Genomic DNA, 27,833 nt, shown 5'->3' with positions numbered 1-27,833 from the left:
TGTCTGAACTGCTTTACACGCCCTTAACCTTGAATTGAATTACACACAGCAAAGACTGTCTATGCACAAAAAGAACACTGCAGAACTTCAAGAAGTCACACACATAAAACATTTTCAGAACATTACGTGGTCTTCATACACAGAACCGAAGTCTCACTCCCCTTTTCAAGACAGTGTTCCACTAACCTCGGCCTTTCTAAAGCTGAAACATGACACTGGGGCTTCCTGTCTACTACTGTACTGGAAAGTAGTTCATAATGATTATTTGTTAGCATTCACTGTTTCAGGAAAAGCAAAGTCGCCGCAGCAAAGCTTCTGTCTGCTCGCCTCAGGAGACACGGTCATGGTCTGATCGGATTGTTCTGGAAAAGAATGCTGCAAACACCACGACAGAATACATCCTATTTTAGTTTCCCTGCAGAGCGCATATCAAAAACAGGCCTTCTTTGCCATCATCGGAGGGTTTAGAAAGGGCCGAGCAGATCAGATTTAGAAGGCAAAGCAGATCCGCGGTCTTGCGTTAACCGCCGAGCTTTACTGCTTGTGCAAGTAACATGACACTAAGAGCTCTGAAGTGCTACCAGCCCAACCTTTAGGTGAACGAAAGTCACAGCCAAATCCATGACAACACCCGAAATTACTCAATGCAGATAAAATGTATTTCTTCAGATTCTTCAGCCAGAGATCTGACTCATCATCTGTCAGGTAATGACTAAGCGTCAAATAAGACAATGCTACAACAACAACTTGAGTCCTGAAGGCCATGACTCACTCCCCTTCTCCCTGTTTGGCAGAGAAGCTGCTATCAGGACCAGAGGGTGAGATTGGTGAGACTGCAGGGAATCTGACACCCGCCGAGATGCAGATATTGACAGGCTGTGAGAGACAGTACCAGGCCAAACAGTCCTAGGAAATACGACGCCCCAAGAACTGAACACAGCAAGCACATTAAGAACTATGTCTCAACTCAAAACACAGGGCAAACTACACCAATGCTGGATTAAAAAAAATTAGAAGATTGTATCTCAACACCACAACATGCAAGAACATTTTTGTATTGTTATTAAAACTCTCTCTTTTCTCTCAGTCTTGCATGTACGAGTGCCACAAGTCAGATTCACCAAACTTCTTGTAAATTGCTTGTTTCACCTTGATGAATGCCGCCTGTTCATGTAACCGTGTGTTCATGAGGTTGAATCATTACCACAGTTTGGTCTATGAAACCGCTCGTTCCGCTCCATTTACGGGGAAGTTTCATTCACAAAAATTCATTCTTCCAAAAAGTTGGATCTGGCTCAGCCGTTGCCACAACATCATCTGCAAGGCACTGCAGCGGCCAACCCAATAAGTGCACGCACTGTGTAATTTTGATTGCGGTGTCAAAAGATAAAATGATTGCTGCCATGATAACGTTCCAGAGTTGTAAAATCCTTTCTCAGAATATTATAAACCGCTGTGCAGTGTTTTGTCTGATAAACCTTCAAGCTCATGGAACTGTTATTCCTGGATCCTATTTCACTGTCTCACTAGTACCTCACAGACAATATTGCAAGGTTTGGTTTGTTTTTTGCTCTGAATGCCCATTATTTGTAGTGTGTAAAAATAATTTTACTTTTTTGCAAAGAAATATGTCCAGGAGAATCAGCGGAACCTGTTACTAAAACTACTGAAATATATTATCGTTTAAAAAAAAATGTCTAAAATGCAGTTTGGAAGGTTGTGCATGACACATGTCACACTGCATTCAGGTCAACACAGTGACACAGTAGTCGAATGGGCCAACAAGTGAGTTGGACACACCTTAGCAAGCAGAAAAGTCTTTACAAAGTGGCTTTAACCCATCTATCACTTATATGGAAGTAAAAATAAATGTGAACACACCTGAAGTGTCTGTTGTGTTTGCACACAGCTATTGAAAGAAGAGCAAGCTCTTTTGTCTATACTAACTATAGATTTAAAAACCTGTCTGACTGATTCTGTGGCTGCATTAGAGCTTATGTTGTAAAGCCAATGACATGATGGAAATAAACAAGAACTAAATGAAATCCAAAGGAAGGCCTCCTGTCTCCTATATTGAATTATTTAGCATATGTTTTCAATTCTGAAAATGAATGAACAGCAGCATGCAAGTTTGTCTGAAGGTGAGAAAACGAAGGGATTCCTGGAGGGATTCTGCATGTATGCTAAGTCTGGGCAAACACAGCAACAGCACACTAAGAGGCACAGTCTGGAGGGAGAACGCTCCTGTCACAATTCAACCTCACCATGACAGAGTGGCAAAACAAACCGGCAGCTGCTGTGAAGTAATGTTGCATACAACAAAGCCTGCAGGCATGCAGGTAGACACAGGACATCTGTTTAAGAGCAGGATTTGTCAGTCTGATAAAAAGACAGTCATAAAACATCAAAAGATATCCGAATTTTGTAACTGCAGGTGTGTGAAAATATTTAATTCATAAAACTGTGTTTTGTTCGGTAACATTACAGCTGCTTAGAAAGTGTAGCAACTATACAGCAAAGCCTATCTTGTTATTTGAAATAGTTGCATGCTTGCAAAACACAAGTCAGACCTCATCCTAAAAAGGAGTAAACAAGAAGAACACACTTCATTAATGAAAAGTGGGTGTTTTGATGCCCCAGAAAGAGTATTTTCTAATTCATCTAGGATTTTTTACATTTGTCACTGACTGCATGTATCTGCACGTCTCCTCAGCAGGGACATGCTGTGATATTATATCTGCTAGACACGCTGTATTGATCAAATGTTAGCATTCTTATCTATCATATAAATCACTTTGAGGTTCCTTTGATATGAGATGTGCTGTATACTGTAAATAAGCTTGCCTTGCTAATGTTTTGTGTTCATTTTTTGCAGACAATATTCCCTGACAGCCTATCACCATTCCTCCGAGTAGATTCTGCAGGGCGAGAGACAATCGTGTTGTTTAGCCAGCCGGCGTAGTGCAGGCCGTCAGAACAAAGTTTCTATCGCCTGACACCTGACAGCACCACAGATTCAAAGAAACAACAGACGCACAAGATGAACTGTGATGTTGAACTGCTTTCACACCTTTGTTGACACGCTTTTCCATTCTCTTCCAGGAGCGAGATCATAGCATTACTCATCTCACAGAACCAGTGCAGTGTGCAATAGAAGGTTGCTCATACATATTTTTTCAAAACTTTTGTAAATAAAACTTAAGATATCTATTGATTGTAGTTTGTTCTCTTACTGTGTTCATTAGTGACGACGCGCTGTTGAGTTAGCAAAGCAGCAGCAAACATAAGGGTTGTGCTTCTTGCTATAGTTTTTCTTTGCGCACAGCTTTTACTGGCTTAGATCCATTCTGCACCTGCAACATTGAAGAGGACTGGAAATGTGTCACTGAGGATATTTTAATCTGAATCAGGGAAATCAATAACAGTTATTATTTGGATTTGGTCAAGTGATGCTGGTGTGGTCTGCTCTGGAAGCTCTGCAATGCATTCTGGTTGTTGCAGCTTTTCCAACTTTTGAGCAAAAGAGAACACTACAGCCCTTGGATCAGTCATTGGATCACCTATTGGTGATCTCAAGTAACCGCGATTGGACGATATGAAAATAGAATCGCCCAGCCTGAGAGGATGGAAACACACACTTATGCAACACACAGACTTCATGAAAATGTAGTTTAAATTTGTGCTATATTTGGATGGAAGCCTGACTATTGAGAAAACCAATGAATGTATTTTCCCAGTGTATTACCTACAAAGCATTCTCTTCAGCTGTTGGTGGCATATGAAACAGAATATTCAGCTGTGTGGTTGCATGTAATTCCACTAATTGGCTCTTGTTTTCACCCTTTGTCACCCTTTGCCGACCTCATTACCTGAAGTTAACCCGATCATCCTTATTTAAAGACTGTCTAACTCACCCTTTCACCTGCACATGGGGCGGCAGTCCTGTTAAGAGGAGCTTATCTTACACTTTAGTTCTTCTCCAATGAGGATGTTTGTTTAACTGAGAACTTCCTTCATCCTTATTTCTTTAAGATGCACACTGTAGACTAATCTGACTAATCTGTTAGGATTCAATCTTGTATTTGTTTTCTTTCAAATGCAACAGCCCATGTGTGTTTTGTTCTCACTTCATGTTCATAAATGCAATTCATGGGAAACCAAAGCTATACCTAACCCTACTAATGACGTACACTACTTGCTGTGCAAAATCCATCACTGACAAAAAGCCAGTGAACAATGTTCAGATGTATTAGACTGTCCTTCCAACAAAAACGAGAGCATCAGTTCTTTCAGTAAGTGTCCCAAAGTGACATAGGTAGGAGCGAATGAGGAAGTCGGGTTATGTTGTTATAGAGCACCAAAGTCCATATAAAGAGAAGGGTCATCAAAGGGTCTGACTCTAAAATGAGAGACAGGTGTTTGTTTCCTGTTTCCACTCAACAAAGTTGTTCTTCTGAAAGCACGACCGTGGTGGAACCTTTACCGTCTCGACTATGTCACCATGACGACAGATTAGACAAGCGGACATCCTGTAGACAGGGACATCAGATGAGAGAATGCTTCTACGTGACATTCTATAGGGCCTGGACAAATAACTGAAATGTATGAACCAACAGACTCTTCTCACAGCTTCACTTTGACGTGAAACTTACAGGTGTGTTCAAGAACATTAATGACGGCTGCATTCCAGTTAGAGGAGGTCCTGACAACACCTTTGCTTTATTGACCTGCTTTAACTACTTTTACAGTGAAACGGTTCTCAAACATACCACAAACCTTCTGCATATGTTGATCTGATACTGTTTGTCAGCCAAGGAGGAGACCAGAACTACATGGCACTTGATCTGGACTGCTACTGTATCTTGAGAAAGGATTCTAGTTCTGTTGGAAATATACTTTTAAACACAGAGAGATGACAGTTGTACCCCCTACATGTTGGCTGATGTGTGATCAGCTGGTTGTCAGTGCTTCTGTGCTGTATCTCTGACCTTTGTCCCTTTTTCTACTGGTTGACTGGTGACTTGGGAATTCGGCGTATGAAGAGTGTCTTTGCGTACCTTGTGCTACTAACTGTGCATACTTCACATTCCTGCCGGTCATTTTCAAGGCTTTGGGGAAATTTTTGTAACTTTTTGCTTCAGGGTGTGCTTTTAAGATAATTCTAAAATGTCAAGCAAACAAAAACTCGTCACCGCCCCCACCACCACCAACTACATTCACACACTTCAGGTGAAGGGTGAGGTTTGTCAGATGAGTTAAAAACTATGACTTATTGCTGGCAAAACGAGGAGCTGTGAATGTGCAACATTCTCAACTACTGAATGAGTGACTAAGGCTGAAAGGTTAATGTGCAGCTCAAGGTAATAAATATATTCCTTCAAGTTAGAGAGAGTTTGCTCAGTATTACTGGCAGTGTTTGCACAGTGTCACTGACAGTGTTTGCGCCATATGTCCCATAGTCTCCCTGCAGGTGGACAAGTTATACTAGAAACCAGAGACGCTTACATAATATCATCAGCCTCTCAAAGGGGCCACATTCTTTCTCTATCTATGGCCTCTAAGGACTGGCTGAGTGATCTGCCCTCAGGCTGCACCAACCCTCACCACAAATACACAAATACTACTGCACACTGGAAACCATGTAGAAGTCTCACACAGGGTTCATAATGAACACAAAGGTCGTCCTTGAATTCTCCTGTTAACCTTGTGGTTTGGTGCCGTTGTATTCCTGTTTGAATGTAGATGACACCATGGCATCGATTTTGATATTACTAAACGCTTTAATATCTAAAACATAAATCATCGGCCAACATCAAAAAGCAAATGCTTCTTTAAAGAGCAGCAATTTTGCAACGACAGCCATACAGAGGCAAATCCATTTTATGAAGCCCTGTTCATACATGCACCATCACATGAAGTGAGCTGTTTAAGAGACGGCTTTTTGATTTTACGTAAACGTTCATTATGACTTTTTGCAGACATTTAGCTACTTTAAATCTCATCTTAGCACCCGATGGCCACAATTTGCATCATAAATCTCTCCGTCTTGGTGTCTTAACTTCGATTACATCCACACTAATATGTATTGTGTTGGAGAACATAACGTTTGTTAAGTTTATCCCTATGGCCCACACTCCTGCGGTGTTTTAGAACCCCTGTTGAACCTAAACACACAGATCTCATGTACATACTTTTAGATATGTGTCAGTTGCACTTCCTAAAGATATCAATACATGCAGAGAAAATAAACCTCCAGAAATCTGCTATGAAATCATAGAAAAAAAGAATTGATGACTCTAACTCTAAACTCAATGCACAGACATGAAGACATGGATAGATACCCATTAACTCATCTTACTCTTAGAACGAAGGCAAAGCAGCGTATTTTGAAAAGTGTTTGACCTTTTTCTTTAAAATGAAACAGTGATCTAAAGCTTTAACTTACAGCGATTTCCCTGCAGGCAGACATCGATATTCCAGTGCCTTCTATTTGTTTCAGTGCATACTCCTTCTCATCTTTCCTGTAGAGATAAAAAGACAAAATGAGACTGGTATCATTAAATGGCACACATTTTCTTTACCAGCGGCCTTTTCAACGTCAACCTCAAGAACTCTGACTCCTGCTTTGCTTTTGGGTTTTGATTGTTGAAGCAGGAGGTGTTTTGGAAGAAAGAGAAGGATGGTAAAGGGCATGAAAAAGCTACTTTGACTGTCACGGAGGAATCCCTGCCATTAGAGATAGCCTTTGGCAGCAAAGCCATCCATTCCCTGCAGGAGTGCTCTGTTGTCGCCTCTCCCGCCGGGCCTGGAGCACTGCCCTGCATGAATTTCACCCTTGATGCAAAGACAGATGCTCAGGATTCAAACTACATACCGGCTTAGCTGCAGCTCTCAGCTGTGGCTGCTCTTTGTTCTTACTTTCTGCCATTTGCAGGATAGCCATTTGCCCTTGTGAATCGCATCTGTGCATGAAAACCAGTTAATAAGTGAAATGTGAGACTGTGGGGCAGAGCACGTTCAGCAGACGAATATTGATCACTGAGATAAGATAAGCAGTGAATGAAACACAACCTGAACAGAAAGACGTGGAGAAAATGAGAGCTGGAACGAAACATTCTATTTAAAACCGTGCAAAGAGGCATGATTAAAATGTAAACACAATCTGCGGACAGCATCCAATAACAACTTCATTCAGTGAGCAACGGATCAAACAGGTCCTCGTGGTGCTCAGATCAAACCCACTTCAGCCTAATTTGCATTGGAGATGGTCATGGATTAACTGGAGCTCTCAGCCACACATCTCTAATACTAATTAAGCTGCACAGATGCTAAAAACAGCTCATAACATTTAATCTTTTGTTTTGTGAACTAAATTTCCTCTTATGAATTTAGTCAAATTCACTAAATATTCAATAAAATATTTCATCCTCTACTCTGTTATGCAAAATTAGGGTAAAAAAAACACTAAACATGTCATCTAAAGATGGATATGTGATTTTCTAATTGCTTGATCTTTAAAATGTTTGAAATCCTGAAATATTGATAATTTCCTAAAGCCCAAAGAATCACGTCAGGAGGGACACAAAGCAAATCAGCCATTTTCATGTCACTGTGAATCTGACTGAACTCTTTCCACATGCTCAGAACAATTTTTGCATAATAATAAGTTTTGCTTTATTTTGCTTTGCAAGTTCAGCCTGAAATCACTGATTAACAAGGCTGAACAGCCAATCAGAGAACTCTCTCCCACCAACTGCCCCTGATGTAGATTCAGCATGCTGGAACAGCTGCTAATGGCTCCAACAGCGAGGAACACACCACAAAATCTACTGCCGATTGCCGACCACACACAGGCAACACCCGACGGGCAACTGCCGGCTTGGTCGGTGCCACTGCATACCTCATCAGTGTGTGCCAGCAATGCCAGCGCAGGCCTCTGAAATTACGTCCATTTGGAAGACTGTGGTCTGCGGATGCACTGGTGACTGGCCCTTGGTGTGTACTATGCAATGCCAGAACCATAAACCTATGCTTAAAAAACCACCAGAGACAAGCAGCACTGCACATGTCTGAGCAGAGTTTACTTTGGACCTGAAGAGAAGATGACCGACAGTCTTGTGTAATATTATCATAGTACCCCAGTAGTAGACCTAACATGGCACATGGGCTAAAATTCAAAGAACTGAAGTGAACATTACTAAATTTGAAAATATTCTCAAAGAAAACTGACGATTGCCATTGAAGCCTGTTATTTATTTTGCAGTCTGAATGCTGCATATCATTCATTCATTCATACTTGATACTGGTTATCAAGAAAATGATTCATAAATAACACCATGCCCAAACATTAGCACTGATTTGATGTGCTAAGTGCTGGTATCTTCAAGACCCACTGAGACACAGCTTGGAATGTGTTTGGACTACATGTACTTTCTATCCAACAGCTGTTAAACAGATAAGTAGCATCTTTATATCAGCATGTTAGTTTTTTCAGATGTCGACAACTCTCTGATAAAAGTGCAAAAAGCATAGTGCATGAAGTGGGTATACTTCACTGGTTAGAGTTAGGGTTAGCACATGTCTCATAGCTTATGTCTGCAGCAGAGAGATGCACGTACTGGTACTTATGTTCACTTTTGACATTCACACAGCTATCATTCAGGCCCCTACAGGCACAATTCCAGGTCGTATGCATATGGAGACACTCCATCTACTTGCCAATACATCTTCACGCCTTGTCAAGAGCATGCCTCACCTATTGCTGTCAGCTGGGAGAAACTTAAGTCGTGTACCCCTTAAGCCTTAATTGTGAAGCCAGCAAACATTCAAAAATAAGTGGCATCTTAGATTATTCAACAGGAAAATCAAGATAAATCATTTCTAGAATTATACGCACCAGAGACGGAAAGTGGTTTGCTGCTTTTCAGTTTTCACCTAAAAAAGTCTTGCAGGTTAAGTTCACGAGGAATATGCTTTGCCCTCCATGCCCAGGGCCTTGCCTACACCCTCGGAGAATACAATCCAGACCGCAGCACAGGCTGACAGCTGCAACTCTCCAGACTCCTCTTATAGTTGCATTTATCTGTCCATGGACAGACACCACCACAATATATATTACAAGATGTAGTATCTATTACCTGCTTCACTATGTTCACCTTTTGATCTCACACCATATCTCTATTATCCAGTGTTGTAGAGGTGAATATGATAAGACACTGCCTGCAGCCTTGACTGGGCTTTACAACTCAATGAGTCGATGATGAATGGAGGAAAGGCTTATCTGAGATAGAGTCATGTTGGTTACTGTTAAACTTCTATGGCACCTTTTTAGGGCTTAACCACAAATAAATACATGAATAATAAATGAAGCATTGACTGTAGTAGTAGTCCCAGCCTCCAAATCATAGTCTACAGAACAAAGGGTGCATGCTTGTTTGGTCCCGTATGTTTTTCATGCAAAAATGATCTTCTCACTAACATCATGACTCATATCACCATTGCAATAAGTCAAAATAAGGGCAATACATTTTCTTTTTTTTTCTTCTTTTTTTTTTTTTGCAAATCATTGCCATACCTATTAGCTTTAATTATACACTGCACAACATTTTATGTGTACGGTCACATTAGACTGTAACCACACATAACCTACCACATCTGGTCATCTGCCACATCTCACTGATGCCCAAACAGTGTCTCTTAGGCTTGTACAAATTTTAATGATGTTGTTCTAAAAGGTTCATAAAATTGCATTATTGCAATGTCATATGAAAAGTGACTAACTGTATTATTGCAATTTAACAAACAGTGACAAAGAAATAGTATTTCAGGTGGATTGGTCACATCTGGCTGATACCTGGTCCCTGTAATAAGGTCATTATAGGCACCAATAGTGATCTAGAAAGTGGGATTAGTGCATCACTACTTACATTGTTTTACCAGCAGCCAAAAAACTAAGATATACAATTTTAATGACCATAGGAAGTAAATAAGGAGACTATTCATGCACTTGATAAGGGCCCTCTCATGTTACTTTCCAAGTTGTCCGGTCAGAATGATTAACCTAAGCATTAGGCATATTTCCATATTAAAATAAAACTACACTGTAGAGTGTTGAGGGGGCAACTGGGAATTTGCCAAATTTTGCAACAAATGCTGACATTATTGGTATAACAGAAGAGAAATGTGAAAGTAATGTCCACCTTCACGTTGCTATAATATAACATAGCATTCAAACATGCATTGCACTGTCACATGCTTGACGTTAACAATGTAAAGAGCAATAACAGGCAGATTTCAGTCAACTGTGAGTCTAAAAAAAGTTTGGCAGTGCACAGTATTGAAAATGGGGGAGCAGCTTGGCCGTGAAAAGACGCTGAAATGCCACTCTCGCGTTGAATGACGACACCAGTGTCCTCCAGTGCGTTTAAACACATTAAGAGCAAGCTGTCTGTGTTGCCATCGTAAAGACGAGACTTGTCAAAAAAGAAATAGCACGGCGGGTTCGCTGTGTTGTTTTGGGGGGGTGGAGAGGAGGAGGAGGGGGAGGAGGAAAGGGGGGGACCGTTGGTGAGTGAGTGAGTGCGTTACATGAAAACAAAAACACAGAGACACGGGTTATCGCTTCGGGGAGGTTCAAATCTAACGCCCCGTTCAACACACAACTGAGGTGTGTGTTCACAAAATGCATCCTGCAGTCAGTTTTATGTCAGCATAAACAATAACGTTCACGGTTATCTTACCCGTCTTTGCGCTTAGCTTTATAAACGTGCCCGTAGGTGCCTCGACCCACTTTGCAACCTTCATATTCGAACAGATCTTCTACTCTCTCTCTCTCGGCCGCCAGCTTTGTTTTGAAGTCGTAATCCATTTTAACCCATAAATACGTCTTAATTTACAATAAAATAAAATATTAATTATTACATGCATTAATTAAATAATCTGGTCGTTTTATTCCCCCACCATTTCCTTGTTTGGGATTTTGGTCTGCTCCGCTTAATGTTCACTGGCTCGTTGACGTTTCTAATTGGCGCGCGGGGGTCGCTGGGTAATGTAGTTCTTTTGAACAGGCGCCGCGGTTGGCGGGCTACTAAACATGGATTTAGGAAACTACAGCCCGCGTTTCTCGCTGCGGTTTGTTGCACTTTGCGTACTCATGAACGCTCTTCAAAAATGTAGACATCCGTGGTTTGGAATTCATGGTATAAAAGCAGGGCTGTTCATTCAAAGTGCATACTTTATAGTCTTAATATATATTTAGAAATATTTTATGAGCCCTGAACTGTAACTGTAATAATGTGTATAAACCAATTATAATCGCTATAACAAAACAAATGCATTTGATCTAATTTACGAAAATATATATTAAGGTTTCTCTGAAAAATGGTTGTCTTTTATTTTCAAATCGTTGTAAAATTATAAAATTCACCCAAATTGCAGCCACTATCTTGGCACCTTTATTTTATTATTATTATTGTTATTATTATTATTATTGTTGTTGTTGTTGTTGTGGTTGTTGTTTTTATTATTATTTCCAAAGCCGGAAAACAAAGATGTTTCTCATGCCATTTTTTAAAAATTGGTTGCTAAATGGTGGTACATAAACACTTGTGCAGTTGCAATAGTGGCATAAATTGGGGATGAAATGCAATCATGTTATCTTTTCTTCATCTGCAACGGGCTCATTTTATAGCAGAGATTTCTATTCTAAGTAATAATAAATAGTAATATTTTCTTCAGAGCATTATAATTCAGAGTCACAATTGTGGACATATTTGTTTATAGTTACATGAAGCACAGACAATAAATGGAATAAAACAGAACATGTAATGTTCAATTATGTCAGAGAAGCATTGAGTTTACAATGAAATTTGCCTTAAACATACTGGAGTTCTAAAATCTAATATTTATGTGATAGATAGATAAAATACTCCCGTATTTTCTAATAGGGTAGGGACTTAAATGAACATCACTTGCTGGCATACTATTATAGTACCCTTCAGAAAATGTCATTTAGGCTGCTGTATTTTAATAGTTTTGTACACAGCTACTCCACACTACGAGTATAGGTAGTAAAAAAAAAAAAAAAAAAAAAAAAGTCACGTGAGGAAAACCCTGTTTTTACAATGATTGATAGATCCCGGAACCAACCGCATATCACAGGGCAGAGCACTACGACCAGATTGGTTAAACGCGAGACTGACGTAGCGCGACTAGCATATAAAGCCACCACGCCATCTCCATTCAGCGCTTTACACAGTATGGCCGGCGATATTAGCTAGCACTCGCTTACGGTATTCTCTGCAAAAGGGAAGACGGCAACTTAAGAAAATCAACACCTGGATTGCTTTAAGGACAGTACCTCAATAAATTATAACTGATCGAGCAAGGACTTATTAAGTTGTAAACGTTACAACCGACGGTTCATATTTTTTGTTGGGTGTCTGTTGTCTCATGATGGAAGATAACGGTGCACATTTCTTCGAGGGGACTGAGAAGCTGTTGGAGGTGTGGTTCTCTCGGCAGGATGAGACCAAAGGAACCGGAGACCTCCGTACCATCCCAAGGTTCGTGTCATTTGAATGTCTCAGGTGTCGCGTCAGTCCTCAGCAGCATGCGGAAATGTTGGCTATAACGCCGGCCACATGCTTGGCTTCTTTCCTTCACTTCATCCGTGACATGAAACAGTTAAATGTGGTTACAATCTTGTTTTCCAGAAGCAGTTTCCTTACCTTAATCATTAGTTAATTCTAACTTGGCTAACTTAGCAAGGAAGAGAACCAAATTCTGACACCAGAGCTTACTACCAGCAAAACTAGCTAACACCGTCACTCAAAAATGGCCACCTCCCCCTTCAGCGGTGGCACTTCATAGCTGAGTCATTCATTCTTCACCGAGGAAATTTATGGAATCTAACATTTTGGTATATAGATACGGCCCCTCGCCTGTTATAGTGAGCGACACATCAATGGTATGGCTAGAGTTTAAAAGCCCTCTTGACAGCAAGCCGTTTAACGTCCAAGCTAACAGTAGCTAACTCTAGCTAGTTCCTGGGAGAAAATACTCAAATATTCAGCTGTCTCCTGTTGATCTCTTACTCATTGTGCGACTCAAAAGGTATTTTGAGCCAGTTGGATGAGTCTTTCCTTTCATTAGCGTTATGTGTCAGCTCACTTTGGTGCCAACATTAGGCGGGCTTAATCCTTTTTTCCCCCCTGTCGGTACGCACGCGTTTTATTGCCCCGCATTGGTGTCTGGTCGTTTGATTATATTAGCGTTGCGTCACATTGCTGTAATATACCAAGCTACTTGTTTCACGTTGTCAAACGGTGTTTGAAAAAATAGCGTTGTATGAGTGTCGTACTGTAAATGGGGAGGTCATTTTCTTCTGCGTCATTCAACAGCGAGGGGGCCTCAGTGAAGGTGTCAAGCATGTGGTCGCCCGTCGTCACCGCGTGTCGCCTCGATCCTGCCCTCCAACACGTACAAGTCACAGATCACTCAAATATCAGTTGCTGGTAATTTAGATTGTTTTGTTGAAGAGAGGAGCGCTTGCGGCCTTTGTGGCAGGTAAGACGGGGTCTCAGATGCTACCAGTCAAAATGTACTATGACAGAGACACTGAGTCATCGTGGAGTTTTCTGTGGATGAGTTCCCGTGACCTCTTGGGAGCTCTTACTTTATGTTTAGACAACTCTGCTGACAGTTCACCCAAGCTCTGCTAAAGGTTTGACTAAAATTGGATGTGGTCCTTGTTCCGGTCCAGTCACGTTTTCAGCCATGTAGACACTCCCCTCCCAGTTCCTCTGATTGGTCAGAGGGTCTCCCTACTGCGATTTGATTCGAGGCGTTTGGCTGCGTTCAAAGGAAAGGGATCTGGGTGATGGGACGTTCACAGAAATGGATGTGAATGGTTAAAAAGCCTGCTGACCTTTGACCTTGTTCAAAATCAAGCAGTTACTGTGCTTGAGGAGCTTGTGCCAAGTCGAGCGAAGACAGTTGTAAATGGACAGATTAAAATACTTTAGGTGAGCCATGTTACTGTTTGGTGGGGAAAAAAATTCCACTGAGGTAGTTTGGCAAGGACGGTGTTGATTCTTCAGTATGAGGGTAGAGCAACTGGAGGTGTGTTAAAGTGTCCACAGAATAATGATTTACAATGACAACAGCTGGCTAGAAACCATGACCCCTGCAGCTCATCCTCTCTGTCTGAGTTGTCTGAGGTTTATCTTCAGGGGGGATTGTGCCACATGATCTAAAATTTATATCCCTGTATTTTATTTTATTTTTTTGGTTTTATGGTGACTGTATGACATTATGGTATTACAATAATAAAAGGGGTTCTCCACCCAATGCATGAGTCTAGCTCTCTTCACTCTGTTTGCAATGTTACTGAACACATTTCAAGAAACAAATGTTTTAAAGAATGAAAGTGTATATTAACTCCAAATAGCAATGACAATGAGGTGTAGTCATACCTGTGTATTTGAAGGCGTATCGTCCCTGTAATATTGGTTAATGACTAAATGTAATGTGACTCATTCTCAGAGTTAGAAAAGGGACTGATTCTGTATCAACAGCGTCCTATTTGGCAGAAGCCCAAACTATACAGTCAGTGCACTACAGGACATTTCTATCAAGTACATGTACATGCAACAGACATGCATACCAATGTGGCATACAGCTTTCCTGTAACAACTAGCTGAGGCTTGTGTTGTATGAAGTGTGGAGGTAACGTTAGCTCTGGCTACGTGAGACGACACAAAAAGCAACATGAAAAAAAAAACAGTTTCTCACGTCCAACCTACTACGCTGGTTATTTAATTGGCTTCAAACAAGGCTTAATGTTCACACAATTTGTCTTTATCACTCAGTATTAAATACTCCAACATTCCTCCAGCGTGTGGTTCAACAATAAATGCTACTAGTCAGATTAGCAGCAGAACATATAACACCAAATTAAACAGGCTAACGAGGAAAGTAAACAATAAAACAACATATAAACGGCAAAACTCTCAGGCTTGAAGTTTGAAGTCTGTTTCGATCTATTCTTGACCTTCAGTTTTGAAGCAAATCCTACTTTGCATTGGTACTCAAAGCAGTCTGAAGTAAAATGCTTATTAAATGAGTGCACACTCATAGCCCAAGAGTTTTCCAATTGTTGTGGGGACATTTCCATCAAGCTAGATTAGCTTGATGGAAATGTCCCCACTGGGTCTTCACCTCATTGGATGGTGGAGGTGGATGAGGACTTTTCCGTTGGTTCTTGCAGCCAACAAGAGAGAAATAACTGTGTATTGCTCGTAATGTTACCTTCACATCTTATGGCTGCAGGTCTTTGTTATAGCAAGAAAAATTATAGTTAGTGGATGTAACTCTAGTTCGAGTGCGTGCGTAGCCCTCTACCTGCATGTTATCACAGCCACAGTAAAGCACATTATTTTTAATGGGCTAAAACATTTGTCGCTCTAAGGATAGTAGGCCCCGGATAAGCGGAAGACAATGGATGGATGGATGGGTGGATGTCGTGGCAGAACATGATACTGGTGTGACAAAACCAGTATACCGCCCATGCCTGGTTTATCCTTTTGAAACTGCTTGACCCTTTGTTCTTTTACCTGTTATTGCTGTACTGTATTAAGTAAATGGCCTGCATAAAGGTTTAAGGCCAAATTTACCCTGCGCTGTGAGTGACTTTTTTTGGTCATTAACCAGATCACAGATGTCTGCATAAGGAAAGTGTGTGGCCAGTCGGCTGAATGAGGACTGGCATTAATTTATAGCCGAAGGGCAGATTAAAGGCTCAGAGAGACACTGTCAGTGGATCAGTCTCGCTGGACGTCAGCCAATGTCCAAATAAGTCCACAAGGGCATCTGATTCACAAATGTGGAGCTCACTTACATTACCTCCGCTGTCTTTCCTCAGGGCTTGACGATATCTTATAGTCTGCTTCTGGTGATTGTAACTAGTCCTGAAGGTCAATTAAGGCCAGTGAAAAGTAGCCAGAATTCCAGGAATCTGCGTCAACTTGTTAACCCATGTATCCTTGTGTCCTGAGTATGTATGGAAACTCTCTGGTAGTGTTTGGCGGTCTAATCTGGTCTTTTCCTGGAGACCACGCTTTCTTTGAGGAAGATCTGATCCTGCTGAGCGACTAGAAATGGCCTGTGGTGTACATTTCACACTGAAACGGGAGCTGACCCATGCCTTCAGTAATGCTATCACTCTGGTATGAAGCTGGGAGGCCGGCCTGTTGCAACAGCTCTGTCATTTAATGTTTAAAAGAAAAAAATAAATCATAAGATTGTAACTGAACAAGCCATACCTGTGGATCTTATCCTTGTATTGGCTGGGCAAGAAAAACATAGAATACATAGAATTCTTGTGTCAGGATTTAAGCTTGGTCAGTTTTTCGCAGGTAAATTTAAGGGGTGTATCATTCTTATCAGTCCACCACAGTCTTGTGCTTAATTCTAAGATGGAAAATAAAGGCTGCAAAACAGGCAGAGAGCAAACATGTTCAGTGTGTTGATGCATCTGTACAATAATGATAAATGATATTGTGCAAATTGCAGTGGCAGCACAGCATACAGCTTGTAATTAATGGAGCAAAGTGTTGACACACTACACCTCACGCTCCAGTTGAAAAATACCTAACACACTAACTCGGATTTCTCAGTATGGTGGCTGTGGTCAAGAAGTAAGATGGTGCATGACTATAAAGATAGCATGTTGGCTTTTAGCCTGCAGCATGACGGGATTATTGTATTATGTCATACTTGAGGAGCAAATTTAATCCGGACACCCACCACATCCAGGCACTGCGGCTACTTGTGTTGTACAGTGTGCGGGTTTATGCATGTAGAAGGCATGTTGTAGTACTCATGCATTGTTTTGGCTCCTGATCATCCATATGAGGTGTTCCAAAGGTTGTTTGGTTACTTTTAGCATCAGCCTAGTGAGGAATACAGTGTTGATAAAAAGCATGCACACACACTAACCAGTAGCTAGTCAATATTCATGACTGATGTTGTCAGAGTCTGATTACTTGTCACCCAGCATCTCAGGAGAATCTGTTAACGTTTGCTGTGTATATGAATCAAGATCCAGTACCGTTGATAAAACACGGCATTTCACTGGTGCTGCCCATCTTTAAGATGGCATGTGTTTCACTTTTGTGCAAATTTTGTTTTCTGACCCATGTACAGCATTTTTATTGGGTTGATGGGGATGAGGCAGGGGTGGCAAGCAACTAGAATTCCCAGGCACACTTGAACTGTGATGTTTTGGTTACGTAGTGATGTCTGGGTCATAGGCTGCCCAGTTACCTGAAGTTTACCTGAACCCAGTTTTATTCGTTATTAGTTTATGCCTATGTTTGGGTCTTTCTGTTGGAATGGAGGCTTATAAGAGTGAGTGGCAGCAAGACCGTGCAGATGCACTATGGCCACATGTGTGTAAACTATTTTGTGATATTTAGCTTTCTGTTTTTCTGAAATTTCATGTTATTTCCACTCAGTTTTGCACATTTCCAATGTATAAAACAGATGGCTGAAAAGCTACTAGTCAACATAGCAAATGGCTGACTGTTCACACCTGCTTTCTGACCAGAGCTGTCGCTGCCAATTAGAGAACTGCTGCTGACAGTCTAGTCACTGAGGCACATTTCTCTTTCAGAGGTTCCCCAGAAAAGGCTGTCGATTCATGCAGCCCTGTCCATCTCTCAGGGAGTGAACTATGCAACATTGGCTGCTGGTAAATTCCCTATTGAGCTTTGCCCTCCTCGCGGTCTTTCTCTACCAGCCCAGGCTGTGCTGTGCTTCCTACTGAACGCTCTGAATGAGTCCAGGCTGCCCTTCCAAGGTTGTAATGAGAACGTGACGCAGCTGCATTTGCACTGCAGCTTTCTTCGAGTGGTGGGAGGGGGGAGATGGCAGCGGCAGAAGCAGCCTTCCTGTCATTGAGGAGAGCGCTGGCTGTGTTGTCTGCACAGCCTGTGATTTTAATATTCAAACAACCCAAATGCACATTACCCTGCAGCTTTCCTGGACACAGCAAGTGCTGTATTCCTGTCAGTCTGATCCATTTCATGTTTTGTGATCTCGGTATGAAAGCTGAAACAGTAAAATTTCAGGTCAAATGAAGGCATACATGCTTTATTTCAGCAGACAAACAACAGAAAGGTCTATTAGATATCTGTTTCTAATTATTGCTTGTGTGTTTTCTGATATTCCCCCTTGCACTGTCATTTCCAGAAACGGAGTCCCTGCCTCCCTGTTATGACTTTCCCTGCAGGTCGTTACTGAAGAAGAGTGTATGCATTCCTTGTTAAGACACGATCAAAACAACCCCACTTACTCTGCTGTGTGTGTGTGTGTGTGAATATTTTGTTTTTAACCACCAAAGTCAAGTTTCACTGTAGTGGGCTGCGCTTCTAAATTAGAAACAAGTGGATAAAATATGAATGCAAAAATGCTAAATGTTGCACTTCATTTCTCTTTTCTTTCAGGTTTGAGTGGGACAAACTTTTGGAGAATGTGCATTGTTTGATCATAAGTGTGACAAAGTCTGACAAGCAGGAAGCTTATATACTCAGGTGAGTGCTTGCAGCGTGTCCTCGCTTTTCCTGCTCATTAGAAGGCTGGCAGGATTAGACAGCGGTCACCGCTAAGCTGCTTGCCATTGACAGAACAGTCTCTGTCCCAGGTGATGAGAGTGCCGTAGGCACATACATAACATGCTGCATCACTTGCTGCACTAGTTTGATAGATGTCTTGACTGGTAAAACAGATTTTGGCAACCAGTGAGTGATTTGACTTTATTATGCCCAAAAACAACCAGGTTTTTTGTTTTTCCCTCTCCCCTCTTCTAGAGTCTAATACAGACTGCAGACAGTATTCTACAAATGACACATAACCAGGGTGAAGTAGCATTAACAAATACAGATGGGTATCAGATGGGTGGGATTACCCACATGCAAGCATGTTTTACAAGATCTGTTCCAGAGTTGCTTAAGCGCACTTCCCCTGTAATTACTGCTGCCGTGTGGTTAAAGCCTCTGCATGGCAAGTTAAAACACATTTACTGAGAATTTTGTTTTTGCTCCTCTTGCTGACGCCCATATTTCCAAGTGATGCATTCCCTGTTGACATGTTGTGAGATCTGTGACTGCATACATTTTTAGCGTGTGTTGTAAGTGAGAACTGAGTGAGCACCATTCTTGACAACCTCAGCTACACAGGAAGAAAGTGTATTAAAAAAAATAGGCAGAAGAATAACATGTTCCCTGATGAGCTACAGATATGTGTTGTCTCTGTCTTAGTTTAGACCTACAGTGATAAACGCTGTTATTTTGACCTCCTGGATTGTATATTTGAAATAACAGAATGGTGCATGGGTGGAAGGAGACCCACCAGTGCAGCACAGATGTTTTACACCCCTCTTGTACTTCTTTCCTTCCACAGTGAGAGTAGCATGTTTGTCTCCAAGAGACGTTTCATTTTGAAAACGTGCGGAACCACCCTCTTACTGCAAGCACTGGTGCCTCTGCTGGAACTCGCCAGGGAGTACTGCGGTTTCGATGCCATCGAGGTAACACAAAGCCGTTTGAGATCCTGCGAAAACGCTCCATGCTCTTGGTGCATGTCAGACCCTGGCATACACATTTTGAAGATGCCTGCGGCTGTTGATCTTTCTCATGTTTTAATGTTAATTTTTGCAGAATTTCTTCTACTCCCGCAAGAACTTTATGAAGCCAACCCATCAAGAGTTCCCTCATCGAAACTTCCAGGAGGAAGTGGACTTTCTCAGCCAGATTTTCCCAAGTACGTAACATTATATAATCTTAGCACCACCCTCCCTTTTTTGGTATTTGCATTTTCCCTCTTGGAAAACGCTCTGAAAATGCATTTTAAAGAAATGGTACAGCGTCTCTTTGGTTTGCTCTCTAGCTTATCTGTTGTTTTGAATAGTAAGGGTAGAGGATGCAAGCAATTCCATATTTGAGATGATTTCAGGTGACAGATGACCATAAGAGCAACCAAAACAAACCTCTTCCTCTTTGCCTCCTCCAGATGGCGCAGCCTACTGTATGGGACGTTTGAACTCTGACTGCTGGTAAGCATCACACAATTTCCTTTACAGGTTGGAACTTCATGAACCTTGCTAGACGACATTTAGATTTCTCCTGATTCGATAAGACTTGAATAACCTTTCACTGCCGTCTCCCACAGGTACCTGTTTACCCTGGACTTACCAGAGTACTGGGAGAACAAGCATGCGGATCAGACGCTGGAAGTTCTGATGAGTGATCTCGATCCAGCCATCATGGACCAGTTCTATATGAAAGATGGTGTTTCTGCAAGTGATGTCACTCGTGTAAGTTAATGCCATCAGCACGCACAGTCCCTCCACTGATGGGAAGAAGGTTTTTTAGGCTAGTGGCATTGAGGGTTTCCAGATTCTGAATTGATGTTGATGTGTTTTTTTCGTAGATGAGTGGAATTCGTGACCTGATACCAGGTTCTGTGATCGATGCCACAATGTTCAACCCTTGTGGATACTCAATGAATGGAATGAAGGCTGACGTGAGTGTCTCTTTGTTCGAGCAGTCGCCTCCATCTATCTGCCAATGACATGAACATTTCTGTAATGTGGCTCCGCCTGTTTTCTGCAGGGAACTTACTGGACCATCCACATCACCCCGGAGCCAGAGTTCTCCTACGTCAGCTTCGAAACCAACCTCTCCCAGACATCGTACGATGATCTGGTCAGGAAGGTGGTGGAGGTGTTCAAGCCAGGAAAATTTGTGACTACGCTTTTTGTCAATCAGGTGTGTTTTAAAGTACAAGCTTGGTTTCATTCAGTGTGATTTTAATTGAGTTTGCCGCTGAGTAAATTCTCTTCTTCCCCCCGGTTGCCCCTGCAGAGCTCCAAATGTCGCAGCGTCTTTTCTTCTGCCCAGAAACTCGAGGGCTACAAGCGTCTCGACCGCCAGTTGGCTCAATTCAACGACTACAATTTTGTCTTCACAAGCTACGCCCAGAACCGCCAGCAGAACCAGCAGAGCTGAGGGTTGAAGATGAAGAAGAGGCGTAAAAAGAAAGGTGGCCGCTCGGGACTCCCCCCTTGCGGCCAGCTTCACCCCCCAGTAGCGAGCTTGTCGTCCTCCTTCCCCCTCCTCCGCCCCTTTTGTTGCCGTCATCGTTCAGAATCTTCCGGTGCTGACGCGGCCGCGAGCCCTAGTTTAACCTCCAGTTTGAGTTGTTTGCATTGTTGTAACTGTGACTTAGATCTCTTGCATGAAAGCTCTTTTCTCTGTTTCGATATTCTAGCTCACTCTTGCTGTGATCTTGAAGTGCATGTAGAGGAATTAAACACGCTCTGTTTGAGACTGTCCACCTGTGCCCGGTACGACGGTCCCTTCCTGCAGGTGTCCCCCCTCATCCCCCACAGACAAGGCTTCCGCCCGCACTAGGCCAGGGCCCTGACATGCTCAGATCAGTCGGCCTCTTTATGAGCTCAGCCTGTCCATTTTTTAAAATTTGCAAATTCCCCAACCAGCCTCTAATTCACCCTCCAATGTAACAATCGGTATTTATGATCCACCAATTTTTGAGTGCACTTTAAAGACCTGTTTACTCTTGGTACTAAAAGGCCAACCTTCTGTCTCAAGTCTGATTGAATGTATAAGTCGTGGTAAGCTTTTGGCCTTTCTATTCATTGTCGTATGTCAAACGAATGCCATACTTTCTGTTTAATGTCGCACTACTGGATAAAAGGTTTGCAGCTTATTGGTAATTGTGCTCTTCTTTTGCTGTGAACTGCACTAAAGTGAAAGACTTTCTGCTCTGCTGGGCTTTGAGGCCGACTCCAACACCTGCATTCATTCATTTGTGCTCCTCCACCTCGACAATCATATAGCCCTTGCGTTTCCCCAAATAGACAGGCTTTTAAAGTTGTATGCCTATGAATATGAATCATTCACACCATTTGACATGCGCACTTTGCTGCATCCAGGGTTATTTTTGTACAGTGTGCTGTGTCTATAGGAAGCTTCTATACTATAGATGCCCAGTCATGTTCAGCACTCTAATTTTCCACATTCACACCAAATGATTAGATGGAAAATGTTCAAAGTGAATGTAGCACAGGCTGTGTAAAGCCACAGTCTGCCGCCCCCCCCCCCCCCCCCCCCCCCCCCCCCCCCCTCCCTCCTATCTTTCGAATGTACACGTCTCTAGAGAAAAGCCTGGACCGGGTTTGAGCTGAATGTACGACTCCAGGAGAGCACCCCCAACCCCCACCCTCCTCTTCCCTCCCACACACACAGCTCACAATGACCTCTGCTGAGCAGCCATTGTCCAGCTCGCAGCAGGTCTCCCCCTGCCAGAGTCAGACTGTCAGCTGGCCCCAGAACTGTGACATGACGAGAGGCAGCCCTCCTGGCTGCGCCCGCTCTGAATGGGAAATAATGAATCAGACTCTTTTTGCTTAGTTGCCCAGCAAAGCATTTTTCTTCTTCCCACATAATATCCATCCTCTCTCTGTCTCTTTCCGCCCCATACAGAAATCTGTGAGCACACAATAGAAGCCCACCAGTCTGAGCATGCCAGGGTGATCCCGGATCATTCCACATGTAACCGCTGCATAAACTGCCATTTTATTACATTTACTGTGCCCAGACATTTTTTGCAGTGAATTGGTCGAAAATGTGACTCCCCTAGCAGTTTTCTTTTTCTTTTTGTTTGGATCAATGCCCTTTGTCCGTCGAGGGGGAAAATCCTGTGACACTATGGTGCATGTGACTACTAGTGCTGTGTTGCTTGACAGTGTAGTGTAGCGCCGTCTCTTCCTCCTTTTGTCAGTAGGTCTGTGCTTCACCTTCCTCTTGTTTTACCAGCTGAAAGCGTAGTTGCGACTGCCGCATCCTGATGCGTTTTGGATAGGCGGGGACTTTTAACTTTAGGGGTTGGGTCAACTTGTAATTAATGTTATTTCAAGTTGTGGACAAGCGCTGAAAGCAGGTTAGATCTCTTATTCACGAAACATTAGTCAAACGTCCAAGGTTCGCCCTCTGCTGCGGCGTTCATGACACTTCTCCTGCCAGAGAACGCAGTTTGAATTATGAACCAGAGAAGACACGGCGGGGGTCTCAACCTGCTTTCAGCTCCGTGGTGCAGCACAATCTGTTCTTTGAAATATCTGCGATGATCGCATAAGCACCTGTAACAGTACGTTCATCACCTAAGGCTCTCTGAGCCAGTTGGGGCAGTTCATGTAAGAACAAGCAGTGAAGTTGACGCTGGAATAGTTTCCCTCTAGTTTGTATATCATGACGTTTGGGAGTGGTTTCGTTCTTTTCCTGAGGACCAATCTCTGCCCTCACATGGCCTGCTCTCAACCTGTCCGATGTCTTGGGTGATCTGCCATGACTGTCGTAGGTTCTCTTTAAGTCACACATTGAGGGATTTCAAGTTGAATGCTGTCTGTTCTTGGATTAAGTATATTTTAGCCTTGTTGGTGTGGATCATTGCTATCTTGTTTTATTTTTTTATACAGTGAACTCAAAATGCATTTTTGCAGTTGAACGGTAATAGAGTTTTATACAAAAAAATATTTTGTATTTTTGCTGCGGACCAATATTCTCCTTTTTTTTTTTTTCTTCCCCTTTTTGTCCAGTTGTTTGTTTCGTTGTAAAACCAGTGTTCTGAAGTTAAGGGATGACCTTTTCAAAGCTGACTAAATGTTTGGTTTATTACTTCACTTTCCCTTCCTCTGCGAATCATCTGAAAGACTGCAGAGGAGGGGGCAGTGAAAGCCTCCCCAGGTGAGAGGGTGCAGTTGCAGGATGTATCAGGATGTACTGATGGAGAAACTTTGCTGTTCTAATTCTTTCTTTTGCTGTTCTTTGGATGGTCAAGATGTGCTAAATATATCTGTGCTATGAGCTTGATGCTTCAATAAAAAAGACTTATCTGTGCAGCTGCTGTGTTCTTTATTTCACGTCTTTTTGCCCAGAGCTTTAAGGAAGAAAGATTAGATTTGTAATCTGCCTTGGCTTTTTTAAAATAAAGATAATTAGATTAAATGGTCAAAATCAAGGCATCAGACGGCGCTAAAACACTGGATCCTATATTTCCCATCATGCAGCTGGATAGTGTCTTTCATTAGACCCTCCATGGTAAATGCGCTTCTTTCAGCCTAATGCTGTGCAGTGTTTTTGTTAAACGAAGTGGAGCTGAGCATCTTATACAGCTCTTTTCATGACTTATTAAACTGACCTTGATGTGTTACATGCGGTGGTGGAGTGCCCCATTTATTCTGTCCTATAAATTATTTTTGACAAACTCTACTGTGTGATGTAACCTACTATTTAATATGATACTGATGTTTTCATTTAGTGTCCTATGTGAGATTTTGAGGCCAAAAAGAGGAGTATAGCAACATGTAAACTGCAGAAAGCAGCAGCCGGTTGGTTTAGTGGCCACACAGGTTCCTCATCCGACCATAGAAGCGTCTTCCAGCTGTCTTCAGTCTTCCTCATGCATTCAGGGAGACATGGGCTGGGTACCAGGGTCAGTAAGCAGGGCTTCACTCAGTGTTTATAGAGGCCGATATGATGAATATTTACAGGAAAAATGTGGGTCATAGTGTTAACTTTATCGAACATACATGCAGTATATGCATGGCCCTGACCTATGTTACATCACTTACCTGGAAGCCAAACATCTGTCGTTGAGTTGAAAGCTGCTAATCTTCAGTTATGTTCAGAAGGGAAACAGGTTGTGTGAACTGGGAGAAGTGGAGAGCGAGTCCCATTTTCTATTTTCACTTTCACTCTGATGGTTTAAGAGAACCAATCTTCCATGAAATGGCTCGACAAAACTAAAATATTGTGGTGTTCAGATGAAAAAGTGAAGTGGTTGCTGGATGGAGTTAAAGTTCGCTTACTTTGTTTCGAAAGCCTGGAAAAGTAATTAAAGTTGTAATCAGTATTTACTCTGATTTATCCAGCTCTAAATATTTTTTTCAGTGGTTCGTGAATTTTGTTGAAGACAATGATGGTCTCTGGTTGTCTTTTCTTTTAGAGTTTGAAAACATGTATGCAGCACTCTGGTTCTGGCTTACATACGGCTTATGGTCCCTTCAAAAGCCCATGCAGGCCGGGCATATTGTATGCATGACGTAATAAGTCAAATGTAGTGTATGCAATACATTTTGAGTGGCTGTCAGGCTGAGACCTGACGGAGCTGACGTGGCTGGTGAGTATTGACTGAGTATCTATTACTTGAGGCATCCACTGATGATAGCCGTGATGTAGACACATTGAGCCTATGCGCTATTTTGAATTTAGTGAGGTCCTGTTGAGCAGAAACTGATGAGTTGTGCACTTGAGACGAGATAGACAGCCCCTCATCCTCTGTTACATTTTCATTCAGATCTTTCTGCTGTGCACTCTTTCACCTTCTCCAGAGAGGGAGTCTCCAAGAGTTAATCATACAACAGTAAAATAATGCTTTTATGGCCAATAACCCGTAATATATTGTATATCAATAGGTTGCTGCTCAAGCATTAGGCAGAATGATTTTGTTTTCTTATGAGCTGAAAAAAGTGTTTTCTGAATATGTTAAATTGAGTTTCAAGCTGTTCATATGAGGTAATATCATTAATAGATGGTGGAAATTGGTGGTTTAATGTGATTGGAGCATATATTGAGACCCCCTGCCAGTCGTATTGCCCACACAGCCCAGCCCACACACTGAAAGCCTGTCAGACTGTAGGATGCAGATGCATCATGTAGGATCAAAGGTAGACTGTCTCTGACTAGTGAGGCAGACGAGCACATCGGCAAGATGGGACTCTGTCATGTGTGTTTGCCTCAGTCCAGTATGTCAGTGCTCTCAAATTACTTGGCCGGCAATAATCCTGACTGTATGGAAGGGTAATTCCTCCCCTTGATTTTCCCAGGAGATATAACAGCTATAACATTCACACTTGGCCTCATGTCACGACTCCAAGACTGTTGTTCACACCTTGTTCTCTGTGACTTCGACAATTGTAATGACAGCTGTTACACAGCCAGGAGCGCTAACGTCCCAAGTGGCTTCAATGACTGTGACAATGACCCTACAGAGGTGAAATACCACGGACTCTCCGCCTTTTAACAAAAATGTCATCTTCTCCTCACAAACGAATGGTCCCCAGTTCAAAACGAGGTGGAAGTTTTACACTCATGCTGCCCTTGGTCAAATTGTCACATGTACAGACGTATTCACACAATAGAACTGCAGTGCTGCTGCTTTTTTATCTGCAGTATAACGATATTCTTGCTGGCACATGCTTGATAGCTGTTGTATTGCTGTTATCTCTCATGGAAAATAACCAGAGGTTGGTCGAAAAGGAAGCTCTCCCCGTCGGGGAATCGAACCCCGGTCTTCCGCGTGACAGGCGGAGATACTGTCCACTATACTAACGAGGACTGAGCCGTTCGAAACATTGGCAAAGACAGTATTTACATCACATCACACCATTTACTCACCTCCAGCTACCACTTGAGGTCCTGGGCTGCGATTATGGTGCCCAGGAAGCGGAAGGACTCCACAGTGTCGACTGGAGAGTCACACAGGGTGACGGGGGCGGGTAGGGCAGTGCTCTTTCGGAAAGGTGACTCCGGCGACTCTAATGACTGCCGTCACACCGAGCACAAACGACCCTACAGAGTATAAATAGGGAGGACTCTTCATCAGTCAGTTTGAAGTGAAGAAGCCTCTTGGATGAGAGGGGAAACATTTTCAGGTTTCTACTAGCAAGTTCAGTTTCCGAATTGATTCGGGTTGTAATAACTGTCTTTGTACATCAGGGTTTTTTTTTTTTGTTCCTTTGTTTTTAATTCCAGATCAAGTCCATTTTGTTGAGATTTTTCATCCATTTATGCTCAGTCCCTTCCCTTGAAATATGACAGACTTGTGTTGCTGAGCGCAGGTGGATAGCCAGAGGTTTTATTGCTGGTGTAAACGGAGGGGGAGACATACTGTATATTCAGCTCAGTAGTGTAAGGTGTCGTGTGATGATTAATGTGGTGTATGAAAGAGGAAGAAAATTCTGTTACATAAAGTGTTCAATGTTTGGACCTTTTTACTTAGATTTTGTGAATGAATGGATAATTTTATGCATTTGGGCATCACATAATGAATTAAAACAGAACCGCGCCCCCTAGTGGCACAATATCGCATTACTGCGCAGAAAAGCTCATACCTGCCATTTAAACATGTGCACTGAGTTTGGTTACAATAGCTCAGCCACTTTTGACTTATGAGTACTTGGGTGAGATTTCCAACATATCTGCTGAGTTTGTGAACTGAAGCCATTCTGGTTTCAGAGGCTCAGATACTTTTAGGACACGAAGAAGAAGAAATAATCCAATCAGATACAATAAGGGTCCAGCTGCTTTGCTCTGCCACTCTTCAACAAGTGATATCAGAAGGGCCATTTTATCAGAGCTGGACAGGATGGCATGCTAACACACGCTAACAGAGGCTACCCCTCGTTAACACATGCCCAGAGCATCATCAGATGCTCTCAGAGCAAAACAACCAATCACAGCAGAGCCCTGTGGCTGTTCCAGCTTAGCACCAACTTTAACATGTCCACTGAAGAAACTCTGAAATTACTTTACTTCTGTCCAATCTAAAACAAGAAGTGATGTGACCCCCAGGGCCACCGTACCTATCAAAGGAGCAGCCCAGTGATTCCAACATGTATTTTGTATTTTATATTTGTCATTATTTGAGGTCACTTTGCAGAGATCTGTTCAGAGATTGAGAACATTAAATTG

General features: G+C 42.3%; 2 protein-coding genes and 1 non-coding gene across 3 annotated transcripts in view; 1 reads left to right on the top strand and 2 right to left on the bottom strand.

The window, feature by feature from the left end:
• Window positions 1-10,971, bottom strand: part of cdk19 (cyclin-dependent kinase 19) — a 61,067-nt gene extending 50,096 nt beyond the window's left edge. The window contains exons 1-2 of the mRNA XM_041958631.1: window positions 10,740-10,971; window positions 6,446-6,521 (exon numbers count right to left, since the gene is read on the bottom strand). Coding sequence (XP_041814565.1) covers window positions 6,446-6,521; window positions 10,740-10,867 — 204 coding nt within the window. The 5' untranslated portion in view covers window positions 10,868-10,971. The remainder of the gene's footprint in view (window positions 1-6,445; window positions 6,522-10,739) is intronic.
• Window positions 10,972-12,262: 1,291 nt separating this feature from the next.
• amd1 (adenosylmethionine decarboxylase 1) lies at window positions 12,263-23,978 on the top strand. Its single transcript, XM_041958471.1, has 9 exons — window positions 12,263-12,563; window positions 18,507-18,593; window positions 19,462-19,588; window positions 19,719-19,821; window positions 20,071-20,113; window positions 20,230-20,374; window positions 20,491-20,583; window positions 20,673-20,828; window positions 20,925-23,978. The coding sequence occupies exons 1-9, from the start codon at window positions 12,451-12,453 to the stop codon at window positions 21,066-21,068; spliced, it is 1,011 nt and encodes a 336-aa protein (XP_041814405.1). The 5' UTR covers window positions 12,263-12,450; the 3' UTR covers window positions 21,069-23,978.
• A 2,427-nt stretch (window positions 23,979-26,405) lies between these two features.
• On the bottom strand, window positions 26,406-26,477 carry trnad-guc. Its single transcript has one exon. It is a non-coding gene; the product is annotated as a tRNA-Asp (tRNA).
• Between the last annotated feature and the right edge of the window lie 1,356 nt (window positions 26,478-27,833).

Source organism: Chelmon rostratus, chromosome 18 (assembly GCF_017976325.1).
Source record: "Chelmon rostratus isolate fCheRos1 chromosome 18, fCheRos1.pri, whole genome shotgun sequence".
NCBI classification, from domain to species: domain Eukaryota; kingdom Metazoa; phylum Chordata; class Actinopteri; order Chaetodontiformes; family Chaetodontidae; genus Chelmon; species Chelmon rostratus.
The sequence above is the reverse complement of the archived record's forward strand: the minus strand, read 5'-3'. Positions and strand labels throughout refer to the sequence as shown.

Bases quoted from the DNA above. Each gene is read 5' to 3' on its own strand.
- amd1 (XM_041958471.1), top strand. From the start codon at position 12,451: ATGATGGAAGATAACGGTGCACATTTCTTCGAGGGGACTGAGAAGCTG. The intron at 19,589-19,718 runs GTAACACAAAGC...TAATTTTTGCAG, and splicing joins GCGGTTTCGATGCCATCGAG to AATTTCTTCTACTCCCGCAA. The intron at 20,829-20,924 runs GTGTGTTTTAAA...TTGCCCCTGCAG, and splicing joins CTACGCTTTTTGTCAATCAG to AGCTCCAAATGTCGCAGCGT.